The sequence below is a fragment of the Lactuca sativa genome, chromosome 6 (genome assembly GCF_002870075.4).
Source record: "Lactuca sativa cultivar Salinas chromosome 6, Lsat_Salinas_v11, whole genome shotgun sequence".
NCBI lineage: Eukaryota > Viridiplantae > Streptophyta > Magnoliopsida > Asterales > Asteraceae > Lactuca > Lactuca sativa.
In genome coordinates, this window is record NC_056628.2 from 21987900 (window position 1) to 22006101 (window position 18202).

The following is an 18202-nucleotide window of genomic DNA, read 5'->3' on the forward strand; positions in this document are numbered from 1 at the left end:
ACATATCATAACGGAGAACCAAGTCCCAATAAATCCTTAGGGTTTGTGACTTCATTGCTACGCGTACGAGTCCTGTGCTTTCAGTAGTACGGTCCCATACTACCTTCCACACATACCCATATTTGTCTCTAAGGATCATCACAACACCCTAACAATACTCTCTAGCATATCGATACTCTCAATCCCCACACCCTATAGGAAGGCTATATATATCTCAAAACTGACCTGCTGACCTCACACCATTCACCCATGAAACTTCCACCAACCCTGCAGCACTCGTGTATGCTAGCCATACATAACACGGGTCCCTATAGACAGTCGGATATCTGATCCTACCCTAATCCCTTCATCAAACAAGTAAAGGAAATAAAGCCAAACCAAACATTCTCATGCTATAAAATCTTAGTTATGCATGATCATGATGTATAAACTAAGAAACTACAGTAACGATGCCACTTCCATTAGAGAATAACCTTAGGGTATCAACATCATATAATCAGGAAATTCTATCATACAAAATCCTGAAGATCCCTAGCCTATTGCTACCATGCTGTTCTAACATATCATAATATCAAATAACAGTATAGTATTTTGGGGTCTATTTACTGGCTCCGGCTAATCATACACATCGCTTCATCCTTGAGTTATCAACTGGAAGGTCCTATGTGCTTATACTGAGTTATGTGATATTATGCATTTTGTCTTTGTGATTTATGCTATATTATTCTGTGCGTTACTGAGTTAGGACCGGAGGATCCAAACCAATTTGTGAGACTGGAGGGTCTTCACTGAGATACAAGACTGGAGGGTCCAACCCGAGCTGTGGGACCGGAGGATCTTCACCGAGACACATGACCGGAGGGTCTACACTAAGCCGTTAGACTGGAGGGTCCTCACCGAGACGCATGACCGGAGGGTCCATGTTGATCTATAGCCATGAGAGGCTTATTATTTGTGTATGTGGTATTTTGGGGAACTCACTAAGCTTCGTGCTTACTGTGTTGTGTGATATGTGTTTTAGGTATTTCTTAGGATTGCGGGAAGGCACCGACTTGATTGTACACACCAGTTCGAGATTATGTTTGAGGATTCTGGGATATTATTGGTCATTTTGTTGACTTGTGTTTTTGACAACTGATACATTTCTGGTTTTTAAGAAATGTGATATTGAGTCTTATGTGATTCAAAAATGAAAATTTTGTTTGAAAATTTAGACTGTTACAGTAGCTTGTGCAATTTTTGAACACAAAAGAAGGAAGGAGGGGGTCGATTCCTTAAAGAGTAGAAATCGAATCAAATAAAAGCATGGAAGGGGGTTGTGATCGAGAATCGATTAGAAAGAGAACATGTAACACCGAAATTTTCAAAACAAAATTTTCATTTAAAATAGTTTATCTCTTTAATACTTTTCACAAAAATCTCCTTTTTATTTAAATTGCAATACATGACTCTTTTGTTCAATCAATTAATAAACCAGGATCCTCAAAACAAACGCTTCCTCTGGTGTGTACAATCGAGCCGGTGCCGTCCCGTGATCCTGTGATAACCTGAAACACATAACACAAAACATTGTAAGCACGAAGCTTAGTGAGTTCCCAAAAATACCACATACAACATATACGCCACTCAAGGCTACAATATGACCCTCCGGTCGGTGTGTCTTAGCGGAACCCTCCAGTTCCGTATCGTTGGACCCTCCGGTCCGGTCTATAAACTCCGCATAGCATAAATCACAAAGACATCATGAATAGCATATCACATATGACATAATACTTAATGTAAGCACATAAGACCCTCCGGTCACACATAACTACCACTCAAGGTAACGTATTGTGAGAAGAGTCACCTGGTAAGCAGAAAGCGGATATTCGCACACTTGAATCTCGAACTCGCCACCGCCTAACACATAAGGCAATTACTCTCATGAATACAACTCTCGAGACTAGACTCAACCCTCTCTTGGCACCCTCTTAAGGGTAAAAGACCATTTTACCCCTCTCTTGGCCCAAAGGCCACATCGCTGACCAAACCCTAAAAGTCAACAAAAGTCAACGGTCAAACTTTGACCCGACTCGTCGAGTGCACTTGGGCGACTCGACGAGTATACACGTGCCCACTAACTCTTTTAGTCCCGCTTGGCACGTCGAGTCCCTCCCCTTGCTCGACGAGTCACACCTGGCATGAATCGCGGGGCCACCCCGACTCAAGTCGCCGAGTCTCAAGAACAACTCGGCGAGTTCCGCCTTGAACTCCAGTCCTCTAATCCCCCTCTGATTCACTGAGTTATTCCCCCAACTCGGCAAGTCTACTCACTGAGTGATTTACGTGAAACCCTAGCCCTACTCGCCGAGTCTGATCTTTGGACTCAGCGAGTTCATGCCTAGCACAAACTCCATTGACCTCCTGAGGTCATATCTGTTCCTTTAACCCATAGATCTGGCCTTCCCAAGCATGATAATCACGTAAAGTTTAGACCTTGGCACTCATATATCATCTAGATGGTGTCACTTGGTGATTTAGCCCCAAAAATGACATCCTAAGTTCATGGCCCCCAAAATAACTCATAAAGCTCCAAGGGTTAAGGTCTCTGGACCTCTTTGAGTCCAGATCCAAAGCATAAACTCGAGAAGGGACCAATTGCTCCACATAACCATCCTCTAAAGGGGTTAGAAAACCCTAACTCTATGAATCAACACAAAAACTGAAGAAGGTCCGAATAAATACCTCAAGATGAAGTCTCTGAACTCTGAAATCACTAGAATCGCACCTCCTTCAGCCTACTCTTGCCTTGGTTACCTCCTTCTTGAAATCACACCAACAAAATGATAAAAATTGACCTCTGCTTCCTCACAAACGCTCTAAACCTCTTAGGGTTTCTCTCTAGGGTTTGGTAGCCGCAAATGACGGCCCTAAGGGCCTTTAAATAGGTCCCAAACCCGGGAAATTATGGTTTCATTAAACAGCGTGGACTCGCCGAGTCCACTCATGAACCCGGATGAAAATCCGCGACCCTACTCGGCGAGTCTAAGCATCAACTCGCCGAGTCCCTCCACAAACTCCAAAATAAATGAATAAATATTATTCCTGGGAATCGGGATGTTACAGAAGAGGGTTGTGATTTTTGGTGAGTGTGTGTAGCGATCAAGGGTGAAGACGGAAAGAAGAGCAACGATCAATTTCTTCGGTGGGTATAAATTGAGTGTGAAATGGCTTTAGAAGAAAAGAAGGCGAGCTAATAAAGTCGTTTTTTGTTGCTGGATGTTGGTGTACACGATGACACACAAGAAATCAAATGGGCTGGTATCTTTCATTCTTCTCCCAAATCACTTCGATCTTGTGGCATAAGCATTTGATCCCTGAACTTATTTTTTGACTTTATAGGGGCACAATGTGAGTTTTTTTGATCTAAATGGTCATTGTCATATGGTGAACTGACTATTTCTTGTTGACACAGAATAAAAGAGTAGGTCGTATCCTAATTTAGAGACACATAAAGCCCGACAAAAATTTTAGGGACTCAACGGGTAAACCCTAGAAAGTTCGTAGGACACTTGTGTTATTTTCCCAATTCTAGGTTGTTGATAAACAAGAGTTTATTTTGGAGGAGTTCTTTAAATAATGTTGTATTGCTTCTCTTAATTCCCTCCTAGTATCTCGTTAGTGGCTTCGGTAAAATTATCTCTGTTAAAAAAACAACCTAACAAGAATTCTATAAGAAAATTTAGGAACCTACAAGAAAGCCCCCACCCTAATTCCCCTACACCAAGAAACCCCACCTGATCCATACAAGTTTAGGAACCCGCATCTCAACAAGAACCTTAGGAAAAATTTAAAATGCAGCCACAGATGTTGCAAATTGTCATAACAACATAATGTCTTCATTCATGAAGAGAATAAGATGCTTGCATAAGCTATCACAGATTATCATAATCTAGATCTAGTAATGCACATTCTACCATCATGTTATTAGTATGTTAGTATTTAGGATTTAGGCTTAAGATCTTTAGAGTTTAGGTTACACCATGCCTCATTTTCTATCCTTATTTATATGATGTTTAACCCTCTCGATCAATCAAACTATAATATTTATTCATGTAATCAAATCTTTACCTTACAATGTACAACCATATAAAGTACAAACAACAAAAAGCTAGGTGAGGCGTGGCTTTGGTGAGCATAACTTTCCAGAACTGGTGACTTAGATTTCATATCCATCAAGGAGACGGAGAGGTGAAAGGTTAGATGGTTTACAATTAGGAGGGCGGCGTTGGATGGTACTTATATAACACCATCCCCATGATGTGGTGGGTAAAGTGAAAAAGGTGGGTGGGAGTGAGAAGAACACAATTTTACTATCGAGATAGTGAGCGGAGAATAAAAGCTAAGGGCTTGTCGATTTCAACGGGCGTCATGGTGGTGGGGCACGTCGATCATGAAGGAAGGGATGGCGGTGGTGGGTACACTTTTATGGGAGCTTACCGGTGTCATTTCCTAAATAATTAATCTTTATTTTTAACGGTGTTAGCCATTAGTATTTATCGTCCAATGTTTGCAAATCATAGGGATTATTAGTAACAACCTGCGGGAGCCATTCTCATCTCTTTGATAAAACATATGGACCATTTGTTTTTTTGTAATTTTATAGTTTATTTAAAAAAAATTAGACAGAAAAATGTTGCAATTTAACCTAATTAACTAGATTCGGACAATTCTGAACAATGGAAAATCACATGTTTTTGATCCATTACTTGACCTGCTTCACCCTTTCATGTCACAATCTTCAAGGAATAAACGAAGCAACTTTCTAGGGACTGAAATGTTGGGTGGGACATTCTTTGACAGATGTTGCTTCCGCATCATATTTCTATTATTAAAGGTCATATTTCTATTATTAAAGGACCAGACTGGAAATTGAATCAAGAACTCCAAATCATGATATTTGGTTGGGTGGGTTTTAGGATAACAAGTGAGCTGATTGGGTGTTGTAGATATAGATGAAAAGAAATAAACTGTAAATGCGATTCAACAATAAAGATATGAAAGCATACTAATTACTTAAGAAAACGATCACTATGCAAAAAGTATTTTATTCCGTATATGAAGAAAAACTACATAAGCAGAAAAGCCAAAGAATCATAAGTTCATAACCACATGGATACAATGATTGATCATCTTCATGTACTAAGTTAAGCAACTGCACGAAAGTTTGGACCAAACTTGAATCCTGCATAAAGAAGATCAACTAGCTAGCAACGATATACATAGTAGGTGCGCTGGTGTGGCTGGGGAAGGCAGACAAACATTAGCATAAGAACAATTACTGTCATGAGTAGAATCCCCTTCATGTCTGTTTCTTCATCTTCAGAGCAACAACAGCCTCCCATCTTTTAGTTTGATTGGGCTTTGATGTGGGGTTTGGTTTTCCAAAAAGATTCGATACAACTTGCAATTAAAAGAGATAGGAGCGTTGACTAGTTGTAGGTCAACAAATTGCGATTCCATTGTCTTGTTTGCTAGTGTTAGTAGGTATTTTTTATTTTTTATTTATTTTTTTTAAATTATTAGTTAAATATTAAATAAAATTGCAAAAATGTCATATTAAAAAGTATGTAGTTTTCTATTTAAAAATATTTAGTGGTTTATTAGTGGTCAAATTTTAGTGATTTTGGTCTAATATATACTTAAAATTAGAGTAAATTACAGAAATGGTCCTTATGGTTTGGTCGAATTCTCAGTTTGGTCCCTAAGATTAAAATTTGATAGGTTAAATATCTATGATTTGTGAAAATTGCAGTGTAGGTCCTTCGTCCATATAAAAAGACCAAATTATCCTTTTTTTTTAACAGATTATTATTATTATTATTATTATTATTATTATTATTATTATTATTATTATTATTATATTATTGTTTTTTATCTTTATTTTAACAGAATTAATATAGATTATTTATAGCTGTGAATTATTGTGTATTAAAATGTGAATTGACTCTATTAAACTATGAATTGACTATATTAAACTGTGAAATGACTACATTAAGTTGTGAAATGAATGTATTAGGTTGTGAATTGACTGTATTAAGTTGTGAATTGATTGTTTTATGCTATAAATTTTTTTTATGGATTTTTTGTTTGCTTATAAAATATGAGATGAAATAAGTATTATACACATATTTGATTTTATCTAATTTTGAATAAAGTATGTAAAATTTAAATTGTGAATATTTATGTAAATAAACTTTAAAAAACACTAGCTTATAGATTTAAAGTATAAATGTAAGTGTTCAGTTGAAATAAGACTGTAAATATATGATTTATATGTATTAAATAATGAATTTTTTATATTAAGTTGTGAATTTTGTTTTTCTAAGCTATGAATTAACTGTATTAAATTATGAATTAAATATATTAACGTGTCAATTTTCCATTAACTTTGTGTTAAAGTATTATTGATTTATGTATGAATGTTTTTATTAATTTTTTGTGTTGAATAATTAAATATGTAAGAATATATTAGTTTTATAATTATTTTGCGTTAAACTTTTAATTAGTAAATTAACTGGATTACTAAACTGTGAATAAAATATTTGAGCTAATAATCCATATATATATATATATATATATATATATATATATATATATATATATATATATATATATATATATATATATATATATATATGATTGGAAGGAATGATGATTACGAAAGTGACACATATAGTTGGTGGCGGTCGTAGAGTTTCAGTTTGGGTTGTTTCAATTTGTTAATTAATGTATAATTGATTGTATTTTGTTGTAAATTATATGTATTAAAATAAAAATGAACTGTATTAAATTGTATATTATATAAATTTTATGTTAAAATATGAATGAATGTATCCATAAATATATTAAACTACATATTAATAAATTAATACATATGGTAAATCAAACAGTGAATATATCTTATAAACGATATATTTTCTTTAAAGAAATGTACAGTTTAAAAGAGTGAAAATTGAATTAGTCAAGATATAAATTTTTTTATTAAATTTTCTATATTTGGCTGCAAATATGAATTGATTTGTTTTAAAAAGAATGTTTGTTCTATTAAGTTGTGAATACGATTAGAAAAATAGCACTGAATTTGGTGTTATTCCAGCAGCGGTTTGACGACGGTCCGACGGTGGTCCGGCAATGGTCCAACAATGTTACGACAACAAGTGACAACTAGTTGTAAATGGGCAATGGAAAATTTTTATTAATACAATATAAATGTTGGATTTGTTCAAAATGTCTTTAATGAAAACATTTTTAAAATAGTTCTTAGGATTTTTAACTTTTTTGGGTTCTTATTTGAACTTCTCTTTCTCTCTCTCTCTCTCTCTCTCTCTCTATATATATATATATATATATATATATATATATATATATATATATATATATATATATATATATATATATATATATATATATATATATATATATAGTCAAACATTTATATAACCCACTACCCGCTTCCAACTAACAATTACTTTTGCCAAAAGTGGCTGGAAGCTTTTGAAATATATAAAATTACATAAAAAGACCATTGATTAAAAATAAATAAATATATAAATATATTTTTAAGGTAATTATGGAAATTGTTTTCAAAAGCTCATGAGCGTTTTGTTAAATGCTACATTAACTAGCTTTTAGAATCGGAGCGTTTTGTTAAAACTAAAAGTTAAATGCCCGTACTGTCAAACGGAAGTTTTTGTTTAAACTAAAACGTTTTATCTAAATGCTAGAAGCTCCCAAACACTTCCAAAAACTCCGTACCAACACGTCCATAAGAGTATCCAAAATACAAATGAAAGAATTGCAATGAGATAAAAATATCTAGTTGAAAATCATGGATTAAACTTCACTATAGTGGAATGTTTTATTGAATTTTTATTGAATACATTGAATTTTATAGATTTAATATATTACGATTTGTGTTCGCAAAAAGATTTTGACTTGACGTCTCACATATTTTTTGCAAGTGCATTTTGAAAGCCCGATGTATATGCTCTTACACTTGATAAATATGAATTTACACTTGATGATAAGTATGAATTTACACTTTGGAAAAAACTCTACAATAATATTACACTTTATAAATATAAATTATCTCAAAAAAAAAAGAAGAAATATAAATAGAAAAATAAGTAGAAGAACCATATATACAAAGCAAAGAAACTTAAATATTCATCATTCCAGAATCGTAAGGCACGCCAGTTCCTTTGATCCATGAATCTCCTTGTATGAATCTTGCAGGTGTATATTTACTAGCCTCTCGTGGAGACATTCTTTTGACACCCTTCCATTTGACCCTCTTGGAAGTGTCAGCGCCTGGACCTTTGTTATCTAGTTCTGTATAAAAGCAAGTGTCTAGGCCAAAAGTCCCAGTCCATGGAGCCCACCCTTCTGGGTCGATGTTCTTGTCGATGAATGATTGCATGATGATGGTCCTTGAATACTCCTTCCATGGACGACCAAGATAAGACTTGGGCATTGGGGCTGCGTTCAAGAAGTTGGGCTCAGCTGTAATAGTGCAACCCTGGAGAACGATTCCACCCACTGAGTGGGAATCCTTCCGCCCTTGAGCTGTCACCATGCATGCTTGGTTGCTCATCGGCTTCCTGACTATCATATGGCAGTCCTGGAAGACAGCTGCAGCATCCCCAAACACGAAGTCAATGGTTCCACTGACGTTGCATCGTCTATAGAATTGTCGATATGAATGAGTGTAAAGGGTGTCCTGATATCCATCCATCACACAGTTTTGGAAAATTGCCATATCTGCCGAGACACGCAGAGCTACTGCTTGATGTTTTTCAGGTCCCGCAGTGTTCTCAAACCATAGGTCCTTAGCCATGAACCCATCCCCGTTCACCGCTGCATGTAAACCCAAAATGAGCCATATACATAATATATGTTATTTAATAATATTCAAAAACAATGCATACCTTAAAAAAAAAATTGCATTGAAAATGATGTAATAGGTCGGAGAAACTTTATGTTTATATAAAATATCATACCATTAATCATATTAATTTGAGTGGAAATGGGGATTGTTGCAAGATCAAATAATTAATGTGGTATATGTAAAGAAACTTACCGACTGTAGCAGTATGGAAAGTAGAGACTCCATCAATGAAATTCTTGTTTCCGGTGATCTTGGTGGTGGCTGGACCTTCTCCGAGGAGGACAATGTTGTTAGAATGCCGAGGAATTGCAACATTTTCCTTGTAGGTACCCGCCTTGATGAGTATGATAAATGGTTCGGTTTGCTTTTGGGGCACCGAGTCAACTGCCTCGGTGATTGTCTTGAAGTTACCTGTCCCATCTTGAGACACGATCGCATTAGGCTTAAGAGTTGAGGGATCAGCGTTAATTAGAGACCTCCTTGGACCATCGGCCCATGAAGGGTATTGTGTATTATCATCTTGCTGAAGGGGCATCACTGGCTTTGTTTCAGGAGTAGGAATTTCATCATCTTTTGAAGATGAGTCTCCAACCATCTGTAGATTTGAATGAACAACAGGATCCTGAAAATCATCATCCAATTGGTCAAGCATCCTTCTATTGCCTGTCATTGGCTTTGAATCCCCACCAACAGTTGCTGGCTGTGAATCTGCGGGGTTATTATTCATGCCATTGCCAGTATCTTGTCTCAAAGCCATAGGATTAATGGTGAGATCTGCCTTCCAATTAACAGAAATTGGCATGGTAAGCGGTTTAGGACGTGGCTTAGGAACCTTTCGAGGACTCTTTTGGACATCTATAGATAATTCAGCGACTCCATCAAGAATTGCAAGACTATTTCGTGTAAGTCTGTTCCCTGTTTCCATAAATTTCCACATCGACATTTTTGAATCGCCTGTGGTGTTTTCAAATGCATCAAGGCAGGTTTCTTGCCATGTTACAGCACCACTAAGCCAAACCCTCAAGTCAATAATATTTTGCTTCAATTTGGGAAGATCAAAGATGTTCACTTGATCTACCGATCTTTTCAGATCTTCAATGGATACATGTAGAAGCTCGTTACATTGCTCAATTGCCTTAGCAGCCATAGGATCCTTTGCAGCTACTTGTAGGGTGTATGATTTCTCAATGGCGACCAGGATACTCTCCATCGCTGCATTGAAATTCGCCTTTACAAGGTCCCTAGGTTCTTTCAATCCCACTCTACTCAAAGTTTCCTCGCAAACCTTCTTGAAATCCGTGTGTTTGCAGAGAATTATCACAGTTGCGGTGGTCGCGGCTGTGGTCACGGCTGTGGCAGCTATGATACCGGTTTTCTTGCCGCCTGCCTTCCGGACATTAATCTCAATATCCTTGTGTCTTCTAACGGTGACAATGGTGCTAACAACAGCCCCCACCACAAGTAATACAGCCATTGCAATCACCTTCTTCTTCTTCCCCCCGTCGGAAGCCATTTTTTTTTAATGTTTTTATAATTATATATATATAAATATATATATATGTATATTTCTACTATCAAATTACTATGGATACATGGGTTGAGCTCCTAAGAAACCTTTTGTCATTAGATTCGTCTATATAAGAGAATTAAAAGTTCCACGCATACGGCGGGAATTTTTTCACATTGAATTCAGACAAATGTGAGGTTTAGAATGTTGGAACCCTGATCAAGGATCAATGGAAGGTCGCGCGTAGGTTGTTCTTTCGGAAACCTTTGAAATTTGGTGGTACTCATATGAGGTCAAGGTTAACCGTACACGATAATTCGTTCATAGATGAAACACATTTTTTTTTTAATTGTAACATCTGTAAATTAACTCCAGACAATTGTATTTCTTTTTAATATAATGTAGCGTGTTTGAGATTGAATTTTAAAAATAGGACTTATAATTTTATTTCAAAATAATACTTTCAAGAACACAGTAAAACAACCAATCTATCAAATAATTTCATCCAATTATCAAATTTCAAGGTGGCAATGGTTTTAAGATGCTAGAATTCTAGAATGCTATCTATCTTTTGCTAATAACCCATGATCAATATGAATCAGTCGCGCGTAATGTCCATACGAGAGAGTGAGTTTTGAGGTAGAGTTTTGAGCAACACCCGATAATGCCCCTAGCTATGGGTGAAAGGTCAGGAATCATAAGGATAAACTAACCATACTGAACTTTTGAGCTTAAGGAAGTACTGCCTTAATAATTTATGTGGTCCTTTGATGTTCAAGAACAATTACTATGGATTTGTTATTTCTACGATTGATCCACACGCATAAAGATAGACTGCTACTAGACCACCAACCACTACAATATGAACACCCTATGGCGACGACAATTTCGGACCCTATCCCGACGACATGTCCTCGCTATACAGTATGCATACGACTCATCGTTGGCATAGGCCTGTCGGCATAGGTCAATATTGTCGTTGGCATAGATGTCGTCGGCATAACTTCACCTATTGCGACAGTCTGGTGTCGGTACAATTTCGTCAAACGTATTTTCAGAAAAAAATAAAGTTTTATTAATTACATGTGGCAACGACATGTCGTCGGGATACCTATAGCGACGACACGTCGTCGCTATAGGTTTAAGCTACTACAATGACTTGTCGTCTCTATAGGTTTTTCACATTTGTTGATTAAATACCGATAGCGACGACTTGTCGTCGAGATAGACATTGGTTGTTTTTTTTTTATTTTTATTTTTTATTTTTTAGTTTTACATATTTTGTACATTATCATTCCTGTATTTTTATCAAATCCAAAAGCATTGCAGTATATATCAATTGCAATACATTAACTAGGTACCAATTTTCAAATTCAAAACATCAAACTCAAGTTTAATATTACAATAAGTAGTTAATTAACATTGTTCAGAATATTAAAAAACATCAACTATCATTATCATCATCGTATTCTTCTTCTTCTTCTCCTTCTTCCTCCCCTTCTTTTTCCATCCTTTCGGCAAATTGTTGAGAGGTACTTGCTTGTGTGTTAGAGTTGAATAGAAAGTTAGGAAGTGGTGGTGGTTGGAAATTCGGAATACATGCCGCCAATGATGCATTATATTGTTGCAAGTGTTCTTGCATTTGTTGTGCGTCAAATTAAGATTGAGATTGGGACAATTTGGAAGTGGAAGGCCGTTCATTTGGAATTAAACCATATCAATATTGATATGTCTTCCTTTCTTGCTTTAGATCAACATAGAAGAAACAATGACACAACTAGGGGCATTATCAAACAAGGGGAGCATTTATTTTACATCGCAAGTGAAGTGGGGGACAACGATACTCAATCCAAGGTCTACGATGCTCGGTCTACGCTACCTGGTAGCAAGTTCTGTGGTGCATTGACGAGGAGGCATGTTTAGATGATGATGTCTTGTAAGTCATGAAGTGCTAGGTCAAGTTGTCTATTTATAATTTGATCTCGTTGTACATTTGTAACTCTTAGGCGAGTAGGCTGTGCAGTTCTAGGTCAACTTTTTTTTTTTAATTGGATCTCCTTGTACATTTGTAACTTGAATCATAAAGCATATGTATGACCGGTGTATTTCTAGAAGATCGACAAATATTCATTGTAGTTCGTATTAGTATGATTACTCTAATAATGGTGTGATCTGTTAGAATATTGTTCAGTGTCATAACTAATTGGTAAGATTTTTCATTTATAAAAAATTTCTTTTTGGGTTGCCCTCAATGATCCAAATAGTATTAGAAGGTTGTGAGAGAGACATACAAATAGTTTATTAATTATTCATGTGATGACAAATTACTTAGAAACAAGTTTGGAATTAATTAAAAGTGTAGATACTAAATGTTAATTATTCAATAGTGGAATAATGAAAAGTTATGGATCTCTTAAGAGGGTTGATGAAAATATCAATCGATAAGCCTTGGAGATTCCGTCTCATGCTAGATAATGGGAAGGAGATTTGAATTTTAGATTGTAGGAACCCATTTTTATAATGAACGGTGAATGCGGAAGCAAGATATCTCGAGATTAATCGTGTTTTTGTAAGTATGAACACGGAGAACATATTATGAGTTCATAAAAGGACTAAGAACAAGAGAGAATAATAATATTAATGAAGCATGAAGAACATGGTGGGAGAGAAACTCTCCCTAGGTGGGAGAACCCACCAACTTTCTCTCTCTCTCGATTACATTGTGAGAAAAGTAATCTTCTAAGAAAAGTAAAATGAGCCAGCTAAAAGAATAAATGACCAACTCTCCCTTTATATAGGAGGGAGAGTATTTACACCACAAAACACAATAAAGGGAAAATACAACCTAATAAACACTCATTATTTGTGGAACATTTACATGCACCAACATTCTCTCCCTAAATGCTTACAAATGATGAGAAATACAATAAGTGATACAAGGCTATAATACAGTAATCCGACTAGCAAGTGTGGTAATAAAATGAAATCAAGTGTTGAGATGTCTCTGAAACTCTGAAGTGTCTGTGAAGTCTGAAACTGGCCATGAATCTCTAAAATGAAGGTCTTTGGCTTCAAAGCACAACCAATGAAGCAGAAAAGATAAGATCCAGATCTTCAAACCAGTCATAATCAAGGAGGTCACCATGAGCAAGTAGAAGATCCATTAAAAGAAACACTTTGGCTTCAAAAGTCTGAAAAACATCTTGAGTTCTCGAATCATAATACACCGAAATTCTTCAAAGAATAACCTGCTAAAAATGTGAAGCATCCATAAAATGTAGGCCGGATAAAGATAATGTGAGTCCAAAAACATGGTCCAGCAATGCCAAAAATTTGATCCAAGGATCAAAAATAAGGGTCATGTCACATCGCCAAAATAATCTTCGTCTTCAACATATTATAAATCCAAACTCGTGAAACCATAAGATCTGAACGAGATGCGAACACAAAATCATCCTGAGGTAGAGTCCAAATAATAAATAATCTGAATCGGAAAACATCGAATAATGCCAAAAATTTGATCCGTGAAGACCAAAAATAAGTGCCACATCGCATCACTAAATAAATAATCGTTTTCAGAAGTCTTCAAAAATCCAAACACAAACAATCATAATAATCAACCAATGACCGGATATCAAAAATCATCAAATCATCGGATGGAGAGTGTCGGATACCAAGAGCTAAGAGAAGCTCTCCCTAGATGTATGAAGGGTCTCGATAAAAAATGAGAAAGAGTAAAATAAATACTCTTGTGGTCATGAGGAGGCAGGTGACATAGTTGCTGAAGTTGTGCTGAGAATAATCTGTTGTACCAAAAATAATATCCAAATATTCAAACTGCGATGCCGGAACACTTGAAGTGGCTTCATAGAAAATAAAGTCCACTTGCTTAAAATAAGCAACCAAATCATAAAAATCCCATAATGTGAAGAATGTGAAACAACTTTGTTGATCAATCGCCGTTGCGGTGCAAGCATCACAAAAAAAGATAATATGAAGTCCGACTGCGGTAGGAGTATTCTTCCAATAATAACGGACATGAAATGAATAACCAATGTGACAATCCATGGGTAGGTGGTGGCAAAAATTGGTGTTAAAAAAACAATTGGTTTTAATAAAAAAAAATTGGTTGTAATAAAAAATGGCAAAAAAAGAAATAATAATTGGTGTAAAAAAATAATTAGCTGAATAATAAATAATTGGCATTAAAAAAATTGGCTAAATAAAAAAAAATTGGCTGAAAAAAAAATTTGGTTAATTAAAAAAAAATAATGTAGAAAAAAAATGAATAATAAAAAAATAAAGTCTAGAAAAAAAGGTTTTAAAAAAAAGGAAGGGAAAAAGGAGGGGAGGGGAGGAAAAAAAGAAGGAGGGAAGGAGGGGGGAGGAGGAGGAGGGAGGGGCTGAAGGAGGAAGAGAGGAGGGGGGAGGAGAAGGGAAGGCTGGTCGAAGAAAGGAGCTGAAGAAGGAGAATCCGAGGTCCAAGAGTTGCGGGTCTATGGTGGTTGCAGTAGGAGGTGATTGCGGACGAAGTGGGTGCGGTGGAAGGGAGGCTTGGGTGCGGATGGGGCTAGGCTGATTGCGGTAGGCGAGGAGGCAAGCCACTTCGAATGCGAGACTGCAATGGATGAAGACTGCGGTAGCAAGGGAAGCCATCTGCGCATGCTAGTTGCGGTCTGAACTGCTGACCGAGGCTGCGGTCTGAGCAAGAAGACTTTGGTCCGGAAGAAGTGAATGGCTACGGTAGGGAGTCCGCACTTTGGTCTATCAGCAAGGGGGTTTAGGCTGCGATCAAGAGGCTTCAGATCAAGGCTTAAGAGGGGCTGCGGGGAGGCTTCTTAGGAGACTTCGGTAGGCAGTATTTGGCTGCGGTTCTGGGCTCCGAGAAGGGCTGAATATATGACAAAAAATGCTATTTTTTCATGAAAAATGGTACCGTAAAGGCCATTTATTCATATTTTAATGAGAAAATCTTTTTACAAAGCATTCTAAGTCAAAGGTGGTGAGATTGGACTATGTCACATGGTTTTTGCTTGGGAAGACAAATATGAGTGAATTACTCTTTACCTAAAAGAGTAACAAGGAGAAGGTGCTTTATACAAACATATATTACGTCCATATTTCTTCAAATTAAGATTCACAGCAAGAATAAAGAGGAATAAAAGCTTCATACCTCAAGAAGGTTTTCAAGCTACTGGGTAAAAAAAAGAGCACCACTTTAAAGAAAATAAGCTCATTAAATTTGTGTCTTCTCATCCAAGAATAAAAGAACTCCTGGAGCAAATTATTCAACAATTTGGAGTCCACAAAAATAATTCTTCTCCTATTTTTACACTTCTTCAACCGCAAAAATAGTAAGAACTTTAAGAACATCTTTTTTAGCAGAAAATAGAACGAGCGGTAGCAGCAACATTTTATTTTTACTAAGATAAAATCACCCCAGAAAAATAAAGCTGAGAACGAACTTCATAAAAAAAATTCCGGTTTGAAACCTGAAAAATTTTCTTGTAGAAACACGGAAAAATCACAAGATAATCACCGAACGGGAGTTGTTCCCTTGAACTAATCGTGAGATCTTCAAGGTACGACTCTGATACCAATTGTAGGAACCCATTTTTATAACGAACTATGAATGCGAAAGTAAGATATCTCGAGATTAATCGTGTTTTTGTAAGTATGAACACGAAGAACACATTATGAGTTCATAAAAAAGACTAAGAACAAGAGAGAATAATAATATTAATGAAGCATGAAGAACATGGTGGGAGAGAAACTCTCCCTGGGTGGGAGAACCCACCAACTTTCTCTCTCTCTAGATTACATTGTGAGAAAAGTAAAATCTTCTAAGAAAAGTAAAATGAGCTAGCTAAAAGAATAAATGACCAACTCTCCCTTTATATAGGAGGGAGAGTAGTTACACCACAAAATACAATAAAGGGAAAATACAACCTAATAAACACTCATTATTTGTGGAGCATTTAAGTCTTGGAGATTCCGTCTCATGCTAGATAATGGGAAGCAGATTTGAATTTTAGATAAAACAGATTATTTAATTATTATCTTTATTTAGTTGTCAATTAAAATAAGCTTTTGTTCCCAGAAGTCAGAATCTATAAATACTCCTCCTTGTCACCTTATGAAATCGTCTCGTTCTGCACATCTAGAGTTTATTGTATCTCTTGATTAATTCCTTAGTGAATCTCTATTGATCTAACAATTAATATTCTAATACTCATAATTTGGAATTGTTGAGTGTGAACCATTAGTGGCAATCTACTTTGGTTGTTATCTTCCTTGGCTTGGTGGAATTCGAGATCTACATCAAGGTTCTTCAAACAAATTGGTTTTGCTAAATATTAGTATTTTTTTTATCCTTCTTGTAGTTGTTCATATTATTTAAGTTAAAGATCCTTGTAGGTTTTAGTTTTTTATTTAATGTCCCTAAAATACCGACTAAAAAAAATTCATTTTTTTGGTATTTTTGGAATGTTACAAGTTAGTATTAGAGCCTTGGTTTGAGGGATTTGAACACTCTATGGGTTGTGTCTAAACTCAAACCAAGGAGTTAATAAAATATTTTAAAATAAAATGAATTTTCCAGAAAGGGTTTTAAGTAAAATGGGTGTGATGCATGCAATCAGCCGAGATCAAGTAAGTGATTCCCTAAATACCCATACATGTTGATATATTATATGTGGTATAGTATGATATGCATGCTAGAAGTTAGGATAAGGAGCTGCTCAGATTTGCATGATGGAATGCATGTTTAGGAGAGATGCCTTTATGTTTGTTCTATAAGCTGGTAGTGATGAATGCTAGTGGTTAGAGATCTTCAGGAGCTATAAGATAGGACAGCCTGATTATTTGTTGTTAATGCTCGAATGTTGCTTGCTTTGTGTTATTTGAAATCTTTACCGATTTCGATTGACTACTAAATGAATATGTTAGGTTGCATTCTACAAGGGTTAAATAATATTAGAATGTTAGGTTAAACTCAATTGCGCAATTATAGTTTGAATCCAAACGTTATAGTCTGAGACCTCACAATCGAAGGATTGTTTAATGTTTGTCGCATGTGATTGTATTTGTGAGGTAGTTAGCGGACACTGGATAGAGTTTCTTTTGTAGATGATAGCAGGGACAGGGTGAGAGGAATCCTAGCAGAGCCTAGGGATTATTTAGCTCGATGAGTGTGTTGTTTAGCGGTGTGTATTCATTTAAGAGTAGGTATATGTGATTAGATCAGACGGTAGTGGACATGAATAGTTACTTGGAGGATCCGAAACGATTCTTAAGGAAAGTGCAGATAGGTGTGGAAGGTAGTATTGGGCCCACACTACTGAAAGGTCATGATGCATACTCGAATCAAGGAAATTTTTTGAGGAATTCTAAGGGGTTGGTTTGGGGTAGATAGCATGGTTTGGTAGAATTATTCATGTAGCATGTTCCCGTCTTTATCGACCTTTCAGTTGTGGTTGTTCAAGATGAAAATGAATCAGGAAATTGTTCAGGCCTTAGTGGTCGTGGCGGTTTGGGTCTGAGTGGTACATACATTTATGAGTTAGCTGATTCTAAGGTCTTGAGGGCCTTCTTTGAAGTACTGATAGTTTGAGTCGTGGGACTTAAGAAGGAAGTGATTATGATGATCGAATTGAGGATTGCAGCCTGAGGTTGAGTGATCGGCAAATGGCTTAGGGTGTCATTTTCTATGATGAAGAATTTGTTCTTCCATCTTTTTGTGTTCGGAGGAAAGAGAGAACGGACAT

General features: G+C 36.1%; 1 protein-coding gene across 1 annotated transcript; it reads right to left on the bottom strand.

The window, feature by feature from the left end:
* Window positions 1-8095: 8095 nt before the first annotated feature.
* LOC111899519 (putative pectinesterase/pectinesterase inhibitor 43) lies at window positions 8096-10463 on the bottom strand. Its single transcript, XM_052764431.1, has 2 exons — window positions 9122-10463; window positions 8096-8898 (listed from the first exon to the last, which is right to left on the bottom strand). Exons 1-2 carry the CDS (start codon window positions 10440-10442, stop codon window positions 8201-8203), a joined length of 2019 nt encoding a protein of 672 aa, XP_052620391.1. The 5' UTR covers window positions 10443-10463; the 3' UTR covers window positions 8096-8200.
* Between the last annotated feature and the right edge of the window lie 7739 nt (window positions 10464-18202).

Excerpts from the sequence above, each read along its gene's own strand:
- LOC111899519 (XM_052764431.1), bottom strand. The coding sequence starts at position 10,442 with ATGGCTTCCGACGGGGGGAAGAAGAAGAAGGTGATTGCAATGGCTGTA. Across the intron at positions 8,899-9,121 it reads TTTCCATACTGCTACAGTCG|CGGTGAACGGGGATGGGTTC; the intron begins GTAAGTTTCTTT and ends GTTTACATGCAG.